The following is a 15,090-nucleotide window of genomic DNA, read 5'->3' on the forward strand; positions in this document are numbered from 1 at the left end:
CATGCTCTCAAAGAGCAATAAGTCAGGAAGTGGCCCAATTGGTCACCATGAAGACTGAAGATTTAGAGCCGCATGGTGGCTCAGCGGTCAGCACTGCTGACGCACAGCGCCCAGGATCCGGGTTCGATTCCAGCCCTGGATGGCTGTCTGTGTGGAGTTTGCACGTTCTCCTGCTTCTGCATGGGTTTCCTCCGGGTGGTCCAGTTTACTCCCACTGTCCAAAGATGTGCAGGTTAGGTGGGTTAGCCATGGAAAATACAGGGTTACATGGAAAGGGTGGGTGGGTTTTAGTGGGATGCGCTTTGGAGGGTTGGTGTGGACTCTATGATTCTAAGATCCAGGGCAGAAATTCTCAACCCAGGGTACATATAATCCTCAAATGAAGGGACACCCACTGCCACTGATAGGCGGCAAATTGGAACTGAAATTGAAACAGGAGCCACTAATGGGCAAGGTGGCGTCTGATACCCTTGGTGGATTACAACGGCAGAGTAGAAGAGGCTTCCAAGGAAATTCCACCTCCCTCCTTCATAAATACCAGTTTACAAATACATTGCTTGGGATTTTTCATAGCATGGCTGCAATGTGAAATGTGATTTTCCCCAGCTGGTGGCTCACCCTGTATGTCATGGGAGCCAGTTTAATATCTACACAATATTTTATACCAGCAGGCACAATGCCCTATGTGTTTAAACGGGAGCTAACATTTCCTTTACAATGTTTTACTGGGAGCTGGCACACTGCCTTCAGCATATTTGAGTTGGAGTTTGTTTGCTGCCCTTGGTGGGAACCAATATTCTACTCAAGCAATGTTGAAAAGGCATCTGTAAGTTTTAAGCAATCATAAGTGTCAGGTCACAGATACAGCTCTTCTCTTGAGTAACAACTCTCTTGAGTGCTGTCAGCTAATGTACGGTCTTTGAATAAACAACGGCTGATCATAAGTCATAACATTTAGAGAAAGAAAATGGAAGTACTTAGCTTGTGAAGCTGTTCCACAATACTGTACAGATGTCTAATACAAACAAAACACCAAAGAGGACGGTGCGTGAATTAAAACTAATGATGAGTTCCACTCAAATCATCTTATCACTTTCAGATGCTGACAAAGATGTAGTGCACCCAATTTCAATTTTATATTTTCAATGTTTGCAAGGTATTTTCACTTTTATCAAATGTACATGTTGTGCCACTGTATAAGGAATTCTCGAACAAGTTCCTCCGTTGAGGAAAAGCACAAATGTTACACAAACTATTTTAGTTTTGTGGGAATGAAACCTTGAAGTGTCCTTTTTGAAGGTTTTCAGGATTATAAGGATAACTTTTCAAATTTGATCTGGAGAATCATTTTCTGTGGCACTGGGTTCAAGTCCTAGGAGACAGAAGTTAAGTGTCAGTGAGTTCAAAGGGAAGCCACACAGAATTTTTCATCCAAACTGTAACTGTTCCACAGGAAAGATGCTGAATTAGATAGTATGATGGGACTAACATGATGCATGGAGGTGAGACGCTTTGATGAAAATGCAGAGCTGGTACTAATATCAGTTGAAAGCCGAGATTTGTCTAGCTAAGTGCCTTTTTGACCCTACAAATTTTGGTATTGTTACTGGTCTCAGTGTCTGAATCTGCAGGTCATGTAGTACACAATGCTCCTTGTACTTGAGGCAGTGTCTCTGTACCAGTATAGAATTACAGGCTTTTGAGTGAGTCTGCTTTTCCTTACCTGGGAAACAAGACGCTGATTTTCACTCAGCCACGTCTCTCTCATAGCTGCTTTGCGATCAAACCGGTGAGCAAGTTGTTCCAGTTTCTCCTGTCGGATAAGCTCAGTTCGCAAGGCTAGTTCCCGCTCGTGCTCAGCTTTCTCCAGTCTTTCCCAGGCCTGGATGGGACAGAAGCAGGGCATAGATGACATCCCTCTGTGGTGAAAGCACTTATTTCCACATACAGGTTATCATGTCTACCTGAACATTAAGTATCAGAAGTCACAGAAGGTAAATGAACTCCCATCTCATGAAACAATGAACCAAACATTGCACAGAGATCTAGCAACAAAAATGCAAATTGCTGGAAAAGCTCAGCAGGTCTGGCAGCATCTGTGAAGAGAAATCAGAGTTAACGGGTGCAGTGACCCTTCCTCAGAGTTCCGATTTCACGGATGCTGCCAGAGCTGCTCAGCTTTTCCAGCAATTTTTGTTTTTGTTTCTGATTTACAGTATCCACAGTTCTTTCAGTTTTTATAGAGATCTAGCAACTGGCCTGAGAACCTCAGGGGAAAACAATCTATTGCTCTCATTTGAGTTATCCCTGCATGCATATGGTTGTAAAGGAAGGACAGAATCAGGTTCATTTGCACCCATGACCAAATAATTCATTAGCGCTCAGTGTCCAAAGCTGCATATAATGTATGTGACTTGTGCAAGGCACCACAGAGCTTGTGAAACCATCTCCTAATAAGAATATCTCTTGAGGGGGAGAAATTAACCTGGAGCTTTAATAAAAGCTACTGTCTGAATTGAATAGTGAGATGATTTCTTCCCTCTTAGATGGGCAGAAAAGATCCCACGGCCACTATTTCAAGGAAGAAGAGTTAAGTTCTCTCCTGTGTCCTTACTAATAAATCTTCACCTCAACCGACGCCACTAAAATTAAAACAGATTATGCGGTGATCATCACGTTGCTGTTTGCAGGATCACGCTGTACATAAATTGGCTGTCACATTTCCTAAGTGGTGACCACATTTGATTTTCTGTTGAGCAATTTTCAGGCATTGGAAGCAATAAAAGGGGCCATGTAAATGCAAATATTTACTTTTCTATCTTTTTGCACATGACCTTGGAAAACCGATGATGATATCAAAAGGGCACACGTGTTAGTGTGCCACTGAGAGAGACGGATTCATGTTGGCACACTGGGAATGTGGCATTTCGGGAGAGGACTGGTGCAAAATATGGCAGGTATAATTATAGTCAAGGAGCCTGCAGAGCCTCACGTTACACAGCACTGCTGATCAGTCCAAGAGGTAGAGCCATGTTATTTATGTACTCTCTTAAATGGAGAGTGATCCATGAAGTGAAAGGCCTAAATAGGGAATGGAAAAATAGGAGAAACAGGCTGAAAAGTTAACAGAAATCAACTGCCTGATCTGTGCAATAAATTGCCTGCTCTCAGCACAATGCTTCTGCAGGAGTAGCACCAGCATGCATGCAGAGGATTGCATGAGAGGTCTCCACATGATCCCGGTCAGCATTCAACTTTGCTCTGATCAGCTCAAAATTTTTGGGCTTTTACAAGCTGGATTATTCCAATAACTTAGTTTAATATACATTTCTTCTTATCCCATTGGCCAGACACCCTACACTGGAATCACACTTTCAGTACCATCTAAATGTTTTGCACATACCTTGTGTACCACAGCATAACCACAAAGTGAGACATTAAAAAGAAACTCCAGCTATCCTCTCAGGGACATGCACAAATCAATATAGTCATTGTTTCTAATGGGAGCTGGGAAGTTTTCCCTAAAAGACCGATTAAGTATTTAATCCTTGAGCGGCATCACACGAAACAGATCATCCGGTTACAATCACAAGAAAATGTCAGAAATACTCAGCACATCAGATAGTAGCTGCAGAATGAAACAAGGTCTATATTTCAGGTCAAGGTGACCTGAGATCAAGAACAAAAACAGAAGTTGCTGGAAAAGCTATCTCCCTACACACTGACTGCACTCTGCGCGCTTAGATCCGACCCTGACTTTGTTATTAAGCCTGTCGATAAGGGCGGCGCTGTTGTAGTTTGACATAGTGACCTCTACATTGCAGAAACTGAGCACCAGCTCTCAGATTCCTCCTGCTACGTTCCACTGGACCATGACCCCAGAATGGTATATCACACCATTGTATCCACCATGGTAACTGACCTCATTACATCTGGTGATCTCCCCGCCCACTGCCTCCAAGCTGATAGTCCCCCAGCCCCGCACAGCTTGCTTCTACCTCCTTCCAAAAATCCACAAACAGGACTGTCCAGGCAGACCCATTGTTTCAGCTGGCTCCTGCCCCGCAGAACTCATCTCTTCCTATCTTGACTCAGTCTTTTCTCCCTTTGTTCAGTCCCTGCCCATGTACATCTCTGATTCCTCTGATGCCTTACGCAATTTTCAGAATTTCCAGTTTGCAGGCTCCAGATGCCTCCTCTTTACCATAGCCGTGTAATCCCTTTACATGTCCATTCGCCACCAGGACAGTCTCAGGGCTCTCAGCTTCTGGAGCAAAGGCCTGAACTGTCCCCACCCACTACCACCCTCCTCCGCTTGGCTGAACTCATCCTCACTCTCAACAGCTTCTCTATTAACTCCTCTCATTTTCTTCAGGTCAGCGGGGTGGCCATGAATACCCGCATAGCCCCCAGTTATGCCCGTCTCCTCATTGGTTACATGAAACATTCCTTTTTCCAGTTCTCTTCTGGCCCCCACCCACAACTCTTTCTCCGATATATCAATGGTATTATCGGTGCTGCTTCCCTCTCTCGTTGGAATTGGAAAAGTTAATCAGTTTTGCTTCCAATTTTCACCCTGCCCTCACTTTCACCTGGTCTATCTCGACTCCTCCCTTCCCTTCCTCTGTTTCCATTTCTGGGGATAGACTGGCTAGTAACATCCACTATAAACCCACCGACTCCCACAGCTACCTGGACTATACATCCCCAACACTTTGCTTCCTGTAAAGATTCCATCCCAATCTCTCAGTTCCTCCATCTCTGTCGCACACGTTCTGATCAATCTAACTTTGACAAGGGAACCTCTGAAATGTCCACCTTCTTCCTCAATCGAAGATTCCCCAGCACTGTTGTCGTTGCCCTCAAAATGGGTTTGACACATCTCCCACACTTCTGCCCTCATCCCTTCTCTTCTCTCCTGCGACAGTGATAGAGTTTCCCTTGTCCTCACATATCATCCAGAAGAGCATCAGTTGCCATTTCCACCACCTCCAGTGAGATGCCACCACCAGATACATATTCCCTTCCTCTTCCTTGTCCCTTCCTCAGGGATCGTTCCCTCTGGGATACCCTGGTCCACTTTTCCTTCACTCTCAACAACCCTCCACAGCCCTACAGCACCTTCCCCTGTAACCGACGAAGGTGCAACACCTGCCCATTACCACCTCCCTCCCCAGTATTCAAGGGCCCAAACATACCTTCCAGGTGAGGCAGCACTTCACCTGCACTTCCCACAATCTAGTCTATTGTATTCGCTGCTCACAATGTGGTCTCCTCTACACTGGGGAAACAAAGCATAGACTGGGTGACTGCTTTACAGAACATCTACATTCTGCTCGCAAAAAGACCCTGAGCTTCCCGTTGCCTGCCACTTTAACACACCACCCTGTTCCCTGGCCAACATCTTTGTCTCAGGCTTACTGCAGTGTTCCAGCAAAGCTCAGCACAAGCTGGAAGAACACCACCTCATTTTCCACTTGGGGACCCCTCAGGACTCCAGACTCAATATTGACTTCAATAATTTTAGGACCTAAACGCTCCCATGTCCTAGTCCCCAGCCCCCCAACACCAGGCCTTGTTATCACATAGTCTGCCATTACACACTGGCTATTGTTGGTCACTAACAATCCCCATTAACAACTATTCACCCTCCTATCCAGATCGTTATCAACTCCGTTGTCTATCCAACTGCTCTTCTCTCTCTTTGGGCTCATTCCTCACCTATCGTTTACTTCTTAACCCCTCCCTCCACCCTACCTTCTGTATATAAACTGACATTTTCCCAGCAACCATCAGTTCTGAGGAAGGGTCACCGGACCCAAAATGTTAACTTTGATTTTTCTTCACAGATGCTGCCAGACCTACTGAGCTTTTCCATCAACTTCAACTGCATCCGCAGTTCTTTCGGTTTTGACTCGAGATCAGAACTGAGTAAAAACTTCTGATGAAAGATCATCTTAATCTGAAATGGTAACTCTGTTACTTTTACTATAAATGCTGCCTTACTTAATGAGTGTTTATACCACTTTTCTTGGTTTTAATTACAGTTTGCCAGCAGTGGCAATATTTTATTTTTGCAGTTCCTCACATCGCACTGCTTACTGTGTACCAACTGGCTACCATGTTCCTTTCTTTGACCAAATCAAAAGTACTAAAGGTAAAGCCTTTTGGGAGGTGGTGAGATTTCATGAGGTGTTGCGTAAATAGAAGTCACTTTACTTTGTTAATTTTTATTTCCTCATAGCAATGATGCAAGGAACTGAGTGGTTTATGAAGCCAAGGAGAAACGATGGCCACAACAATCAAATCAGAAAACTGGACAATGAGCTGAATCACCCTTCAGCTGGGAAATTAAGCCATGTGGAGTAGTGATTATGTGCCAGTCCTGCAGTCTACATTATGTTGTACATTTATTTGACCATACAGTCAGAAAGCAGGGTTCGTCACCTTGTTAATGTCGGAGATAAGTTTGCCCTCTCGTGGAATGTAGACTTTCTGGTTGTTGGCTCTCATTTTGCTTTGAATAGTGAAAAGTAGTACCTCTAGATTGCCTTTTTCTGTAAACCTGTCAAAGGAAACATCGCAAGAATTTCACTTAACTGCTGTTACTAGTTCAGCAGTCTGAGGTGAATAAGGACCCAAACAGACTGCATCAGTTTATTCCAATTCTATTTACCAATAAAAATATCATAATTGAGAAAGAACTTCAACCCTGTTGGAAGGTATAATACAGGAGGGGACAGGTGGAGGGGCATCAAACAGTTTACAGATGATACACCCTGAAGTCAACAGAAAGGAAAGTCAGACAAAGGTGGATAATGGCTTGCCAATCCACTACAGGCCATTTGACACAACCTGCTGAGATTGAGAACACTGCTGAGCAAAAAGTCTCTATTCCTTTTCGAACATGAAATAAAGAGGCTTGGTATATGCATTATTCTATAGCCTATATCTACAAGAAGATGGCATAGCGAACCAGAGATCCAAGCTAATGTTCTGGGAGTGCAGGTACAAATCATATCATGGCAGCTAGTGGAATTTAAATTCAAATTAATAAAAATCTGCAATTCAAAGCTCATCCCAGTAATGGTGGCTGTGAGACCAACCATGAATTGTTTTAAAACCATTTAGAATTCACTCATGTCCTATAGGGAAGGACATGAGTGCTTAGGCGACACAGGCCTTACTACTCTGGTCTTTATGTGACTTGGAAACAAATGGAAGTGAGCCCACAGAATCAAATGAAAACTATGCGGCCAATTCCCAACAGAAGCAATTTCCACTCCATTCTGCAACTCCTTTCCAAATGCTACGCTGGGTTTCTGCTCAGCGCTTTGTTTGAATCTTGGGCCTTGCAGAGCAGTACAATTTCAGCTGCAAGGGTTTCCACCAGTGAACTCCTAAGTTTTAAGTGCCCCCAGTGACAGATCAAGCAAGGTTCAGATGTGCTGTGCCCATAAAAGGAGGGAAAATAATGAGACACCCATGTGTGCTGTGCTGTCCTGCACTTCCCAACAGTCAGAATCTTCACAAGCCACATTGTCTGAGACAGACTGCAATTTACCTCCTCTTCCCTTCATTTGGAAAAGATGTATCAAGCAGCGGATCTTGCATAAGAAGGAGGGACTGGCTTGGAGCCAAAAAGTAACAACATGCAACATACATATCAAAACTAGGGTAAAACTTAATAAGAACCACGCAATAAGAACAAAAAAGAATCCCCCTCGTCCTCACGTACCACCCCACCAACCTCCGGATCCAACGCATCATCCTCCGACACTTCCGCCATCTGCAATCCGACCCCACCACCAAAGATATCTTTCCCTCCCCACCCTTATCTGCTTTCCGGAGGGACCACTCTCTCCGTGACTCCCTTGTCCGCTCCACACTCGCCTCCAGCTCCACCACACCCGGCACTTTTCCCTGCAACCGCAGGAAGTGCTACACCTGCCCCCATACCTCCTCCCTCACCCCCATCCCAGGCCCCAAGAAGACTTTCCACATCAAGCAGATGTTCACCTGCACATCTGCCAATGTGGTATACTGCATCCGCTGTACCCGTTGTGGCCTCCTCTACATCGGGGAAACCAAGCGGAGGCTCGGGGACCGCTTTGCAGAACACCTACGCTTGGTTCGCAATAAACAACTGCACCTCCCAGTTGCGAACCATTTCAACTCCCCCTCCCATTCCTCAGACGACATGTCCATCCTGGGCCTCCTGCAGTGCCACAACGATGCTACCCGAAGGTTGCAGGAACAGCAACTCATATTCCACTTGGGAACCCTGCAGCCCAATGATATCAATGCGGATTTCACAAGCTTCAAAATCTCCCCTCCCCCTACCGCATCCCAAAACCAGTCCAGCTCGTTCCCGCCTCCCTAACCTGTTCTTCCTCCCACCTATCCCCTCCTCCCATCTCAAGCTGCACCCCCATCTCCGACCTACTAACCTCATCCCGCCCCCTTGACCTGTCCGTCCTCCCTGGACTGACCTATCCCCTCCCTAACTCCCCACCTACACTCACCTTTACTGGCTCTATCCCCGCCTCTTCAACCTGTTTGTTTCCTCTCCACCTATCCTCTCCTCTATCCATCTTCTATCCGCCTCCCCCTCTCTCACTATTTATTTCAGAACCCCCTTCCCCTCCCCCATTTCTGATGAAGGGTCTAGGCCCGAAACGTCAGCCTTTCTGCTCCTCTGATGCTGCTTGGCCTGCTGCGTTCATCCAGCTCTGCACCTTGTTGTCTAGGGTAAAACCTTCTTGGTTTCTGCCTGAGTCAGAAAGCAGGAGAGTTTGGAGATGGGAATTTCTTGTCTGACAAAGATGGGAAATTCTGCTGGATCTTAAAGCTTCCAGACAGCTGATTGGTTGCTCACAGGTTCTACCAGGATCCAGAATGGGGGAAAAGTCACAACCATCATGAGCTGTCATCCAATCAGAAGCTGCCAGTCAAACCGACCAAAGACTCCCAGGATGGAGGATTACACAAACAAAAATTAAGTGTTATCTGGGGAGGGTTTCTAGGCTGTGCAGTCATGGCAAGAGGCAGTAGGGTAGATTGAATGCAAGGGTAGAGATATAGCTGTCAGCAGTCAACCCCTTGCCCTAGATTTTTGTAATAGAACCCCACTAACACAAATGGCAGCCTGTAATATTGATTATCCAATTGGCAGCTGAGTAGGAACATACAGCTCGAGTCTCTCCTCCCCAAAAAAACATAATTCAGGCAAAGTGGGGAAGGTGATGGGACTTTGGTCCTGCCTAATTAAGTTTGCTTCCTGCCTTCCAGGCCCAGATGATTATGGCCTAGGAGTAACAAATGAATTATAGCTAGGAATGACACAAAACTATTTGCATAACCTTGTGATAAGCCTGCTCATATGAAATGAATCCAAATAAAACTGTATGTTGTTATGCAATCGAGAAACTGGATGGAATATTTAGCTCCCAAGGCCTGACCTTTTGACATTACCCACATTACTGCCCACGACAAAGATGTCTGAATAGCTAATTCACAGGAATCAGTCTGAGGTGCTTCTAAATTGTTGCTTCCTGTCCCTTAGCCTGAGGCCAGGTTATCAAGGTCATTAAGCTCTTGCCTGTTTGCTTCCTCTTTATCTCAACAAAGTACTTTCGACACTTGTAAATCGTGATGATTAAAATGGGACAGTTAGATGTAAACTCTAAATCTACACAGGTTCCACAGACAAAGTATAACTAATGATGAGGGGCTCGGGGTAGCTTGCTTACTTGGGTGGTTTCTCCACAGTGCGGTAGGTATTGAATGCTTGAAGTTGATTCTGAACCCCATTCAGTGAGTTTGCCAGTTTGCGATCATTCAATGTAATGATGGTGTGCTCAATCCACTGCAGGAGGTCAGAGGCAAGAGTTTCATACTTGTCAATCATGTTGTCTGCCTCAATTGCATAATCCAACACCTGGGTCAGAGAAAACAGCACAATTATTCACTGGTGCATGGAGATCGCAGAAAGAACACAGCTAAAAGACTCAGGAAATAAATGGGTGGTGAGTTCTAGATTAATGCTCACATTGAAACAAAAATGCTTCACAAACAATGCAGATTTCATACCAAACCACAAGGACAGAAAATGTTCTGTGTAATTAACTGATCTCAGCAGTCAGGGTACTATGCTTCATTTGTGCACCTAGGATAAAAATTGGGGTAGGAACTAACCAGGGCTCTCAAATGATCAATATTCAGTGAAGAGGACTGGCTCCAATGTATCTAGCTCACAGTGGGCTAAGAGACGCATGATAAAGTTATTGGACGATAGCAGTGTAAGAGCAGTGCTATTGGACTTGTAATCTAGAGGTCTAGGCTAATGATCTGCAAATAATGGTTCACATTCACCAGGGTGGCTGGTGGAATTTGAATTCAGTCAATAATTCTGGAATATAATTAAGTTTCAGCCAATGGAGACTGTGACAATGACCACTGATTGCTGTAAAAACCTATCTAGTTCACTAATGCTGTTTGGGGATGACAACATGTGACATCAGACCCACCACAATGTAGATGACTCTTAACTGTCTAGCAAGCTGCAGAGACCAAGGGCAATTAGAGACGGGCAGCAAATTCTGGCTTTACGTCAGCTTTGGAATTTCCAGTTTGCAGGCTCCAGCCACCTCCTCCTTACCATGGACATGCAATCCCTTTACACGTCCATCCCCAACCAGGATGGTCTCAGGGCTCTCCGCTTCTTTGGGAAGCAAAGACCTGAACGGTACCCACCCACCACCACCCTCCTCTACTTGGCTGAGCTAGTCATCATCCTCAGCAAGTCTTTAACTCCTCTCATTTTCTTCAGGTCAGAGGACTGGCCATGGCTACCTGCACGGGGCCCAGTTATGCCTGTCTCTTCGTGGGGTATCTGGAACATTCCTTGTTCCAGTCCTATTCCAGATCCCATCCACAACTCTTTCTCCAATGTATCAATGACATTATCGATGCTGCTACCCCGTCTCGTCTGGAATTGGATAAGTTCATCGAGTTCACTTCCAATTTCCACCCTGCCCTCACTTTCACCTGGTCTATCTCTGACTCCTCCCTTCTCTTCCTTGACATCTCTGTTTCCATTTCTGGGGATAGACTGGTAGCTAATATCCACTATAAACCCACTGACTCCCACAGCTCCCTGGACTGTACAGTCTCCATTAACAGCTATTCACCCACCTAGCCAGATTGTTATCCACTCCTTTGTCTGTCCAACTGCTCTTCTGTCTCTTTGGGCTCTATCCCCACCTATCGTTTACTCCTTCCTCCTCCCCTCACCCTATTTTCTGCATATAAACTGACATTTTCCTAGCTACCATCAGGCCTGAGGAAGGGTCACTCGATCCGAAATGTTAACTCTGATTTCTCTTCACAATGCTGCCAGACCTGGTGAGCTTTTTCAGAAACTTCTGTTTTTGTTTCTGATTTACAGCATCCAGCAGTTCTTTCAGTTTTTAATCAAAGTCTTGCCTCGTCAACTGCCTAACCAAAGGGAACAATTCTTTTCAAAAGTCCATGGAGTTACACCACATTCAGGAGTCCACCCCTCTAGGGAAGAGAGAAAGTAAGATCAGCTGTAGCAGTCAACACATCAGTCATGCAAGGAAATGACTGTATTTGACAAAAACATTTGTTTGTAGTCGGGATTTGTTATGAGCAGCGTCTTTGTAAATATTACGGTACTCATCATTTTTCTTACACTCAACCATTATTCCTCCTCATACCTTCCCAATTCGTTTCCCTTCTACTGCCAGTGCCTTCATCTTAGAGAAGTAGTGATAATAAGTAGCAACGTAAGTGATGATTGATTTTTCATCAGGCTGGTCCACACTGACATCTGGAAGCAAAAGAAAAACAACTAGTTTATGTGGATCTACATTTCACCAAATGAAACATACTGCAAATCTTCAGCATCAAGTCTCAATTCAACACTGTAAAATGACATCCTATCTGCAACTGTACTATTTAGAAGCAAGGAACGTCTGTTCATGACAGTGTGCAAATGCTCAACAAATTTCCATCACGTTCCACTATCAGTCGTTTTAATGGAAACTTCAGCTAATTTCTAAACACTGCTCGCTTCCATACTCCTTAAAACTGAGAAACTCAAGTGAAGGGTTGAGGATACCATTGCAGCTGACAGGACAAAGAGAAATTAACAGCTCTGAAATGTGTGGAGTATTCAGAACAAGGTAAAAGATTTAATGCACAAATAGAGATTAATGGGTATAATCTCAATGCCATTAAAGAGGCATAGGTACAAGGAGATCAAAGCAATAAACTAAATTTTCAGGAGAATGTCACTTTTCGAAAGTACAGGCAGGAAGGAAAGGGTGGCAGGTAGCTTTGTTAGTACAAGATGGGATAAATATGATAGCAAGAAATGATCTTGACTCAGGAGATATAAAATCTATATGGATGGAGATAAGAAATAACCAAGGGAAGAAGACAGAGGCAGGAGTATTCCATAGGATGCCCAGAAGTAGCTATACTGTAGGGCAAGGAATAAATCAGGAGATAAAGAGAACACGTGAGAAAAAGTATATTAATCATGGGTGACTTAAATTGGAAAAATCTCTTATCCATGGAAAAATATACTGGCATTGGAGGCAGTCCAGAAAAGGTTCACTAGGTTCATTCCAGGTATTGAGGAATTTTCTCATGAAAAGAGGTTGAGTAGGTTAGGACTTTACTCCTTGGAGTTTTGAAGAATGAGAGGCAACATGGAAAATTCTTAGAAGCCTTGACTAGGTTGATGTTGAGATGTTGTTTCCCCTTCTGAGACAGCCTACATCTAGAGGGCATAAGCTCAGACATTCAAGACCAAAATTGGGAGAAATTTCTTCTCTGAGGTTAAGGGGTGTTCTGATTGAAGTCTTCAAGATATTTAATAGGAAAAGACAGGGTAGATAAAGATAACTATTTTGACTAGTCAGAGATTCTTGAACTAGAGGGCATAATGTAAAAATTAGGGCCAGACTGTTCAAAAGAGATGTTAGAAAGCACTTCTACACACAAAGGGTGGTGGAGGTTTAGAAGTCTCTTTCACAAATGGCAGTTGATGTTAGATCATTTGTTAATTTCAAATCTGAGCTAGGTAATTTTTGTTAAGCAAAGGTATTAAGGGATATGGGCCAAGACAGGCATATATAAAGTTAGGCCACACATCAGCCACGTTCTCCATGAACGACGGAACACGCTCAAGGGGCTAAATGGCCTATTCCTGCTCCTATAAGTTGTGCTGTTAACAAAATATTTAACAAGCAATAATCCCCATTAATTGCCAACTCACTTTTACACAGCAAGAAACTTGCCTTGCTAAAGAGGCCTCACTGGACTTCCAACTCTGCCAAAATCTCACTTTATTCTATGGACTATGGACTAAAAAGAATACTGCTTTAAACTATGGAGACTGTTCAAAGAGACAACTGGAATTTTAAAGATCATGTTTACTGGAGCATATTATGAGTTGTTTACAAAGTTTCATTTTCCTGGTACATATAGCAAAAAGCCATGTGAGCGAGCTCATACTTAAAAAAAAAAAGAGAATATACGAAATCAGACAAAAGTCGATTACATAGCTCCACAAGAGCAGTTGGGTTCTGAAGATAAAGAAAACTGTTTGACAACAACATTCTGATAGACTCCTCGCCAGGTAGCTATGTCTTGTGTGGAGCCAGTGGAACAGAGAACCCACTTGCCTAGCCTGCAATGAGAAAGCATTGAAAAAATCTGTGTTTCTCTGCTGTGTGGAGGCATTAGAAAGTCTCTGTCATAGCCAGGAGATTTCATCTCACCATTCTTTGCAAATTTTCTGTTGAAGGAGGTGTTAAAAACTCCTCTAATGATAGAGGAAAAGCAATTTCACAACCAGCACGGCCAAAAATTTAAATGGAATTGAAATGAAGAGAAAGAAAGCAATTTATTGAAATCCTGTAGTGCAGAGTGGTACTATTGAACTGTATTTCATGATTTTGTATCTTGTTCCAACTTTAATATCCACATATTGGAACCATAGAATCCCTATGGTGTGGAAGCAGGTCATTTGGTCCATCAAATCCACTGCAGCCCTCCAAAGAGCACTGTATCCAGACCCATCCCCCAATCTTATCCCTATAACTCTGCATTTACCATGGCTAATTCAGCTAGCCTGTACAACCCTGAACCTTACAGGGCAATTTAGCATGGCCAATCCACCTAACCTGCACATCTTTGGACTGAGAGAAGAAACTGGAGCACCCGGAGGAAACCCATGCAGACATAGGGAGAACAAGCAAACTCCACACAGACAGTCGCCCAAGGCTGGAATCGAACCAAGGTCCCTGTAGTAGTGAGGCAGCAGTGCTAACCATTGTGTCACCATGCCACCCCAGACAGTGTCTGTCTATATTTGTCGGTTTGTGAAGGGGACAATTTCAGAAAGGATAGAGTTCAAGTTGGCAATAATATTTCCCAACTGCCTTTGGTTAAAAATTATTTGTTTGTAAATAACAGCTATTGTTAAGTACAGAAACCTAGTTAGTGTTCTCTTTCAACCTGAGTTCATCAGATAAATTGGGGACTATGAATAGTTTGACTGAATCTTTTCACATTTATAATACTTCGAGTGCAGTTGGGCTTGATTTCAAGCACACCAACCCACTGTGACGTGATACTTAACAAAAGGAAAATCTGATTATTATCATGCTGCTGTTTGAGCAAAATAGGCTGCAATCTTTTTCACCAATTGTAATTCAAAATTACTTCGAAACATCCTGAGGTCATGAACAATTCTACATAAATGCAAGTGTTTCTTCTCTAAATAGATAGCTCAATTTAGTTGCTTTTTTAGATTCATTCATGGGATGTGGACATTGCTGGCCAGGTTACTGCCCATCTCTAAGTGCTCTAGAGAAAGTGCAAGTGGTGAGCTACTTTCTAGAACCAATGCAGAAAGGTACCCACAATGCTGTTAGGAAGGGAGTTCCAGGATTTTGATCCAGTGACAGTGAAGCACCAACAATATAGTTCCAAGTCAGCACATTTTGTGGCTTGGATTGGTACTTACAGGTGGTGACCCCATGCATCTGCTGC

At 43.8% G+C, this 15,090-nt stretch overlaps 1 protein-coding gene across 5 annotated transcripts in view; it reads right to left on the bottom strand.

The window, feature by feature from the left end:
• The window catches only part of LOC109918809 (spectrin beta chain, non-erythrocytic 1-like), a 258,622-nt gene that overhangs the window by 50,910 nt on the left and 192,622 nt on the right, over positions 1–15,090 (bottom strand). For all 5 annotated transcript variants that reach the window (XM_048619799.1, XM_048619794.1, XM_048619798.1 and 2 more), the window contains 4 exons: positions 11,742–11,854; positions 9,753–9,940; positions 6,448–6,565; positions 1,724–1,882 (listed from right to left, as the gene is read on the bottom strand). In XM_048619799.1, coding sequence (XP_048475756.1) covers positions 1,724–1,882; positions 6,448–6,565; positions 9,753–9,940; positions 11,742–11,854 — 578 coding nt within the window. The remainder of the gene's footprint in view (positions 1–1,723; positions 1,883–6,447; positions 6,566–9,752; positions 9,941–11,741; positions 11,855–15,090) is intronic.

This window comes from Rhincodon typus, chromosome 43 (assembly GCF_021869965.1).
Source record: "Rhincodon typus isolate 14 chromosome 43, sRhiTyp1.1, whole genome shotgun sequence".
Lineage (NCBI taxonomy): Eukaryota > Metazoa > Chordata > Chondrichthyes > Orectolobiformes > Rhincodontidae > Rhincodon > Rhincodon typus.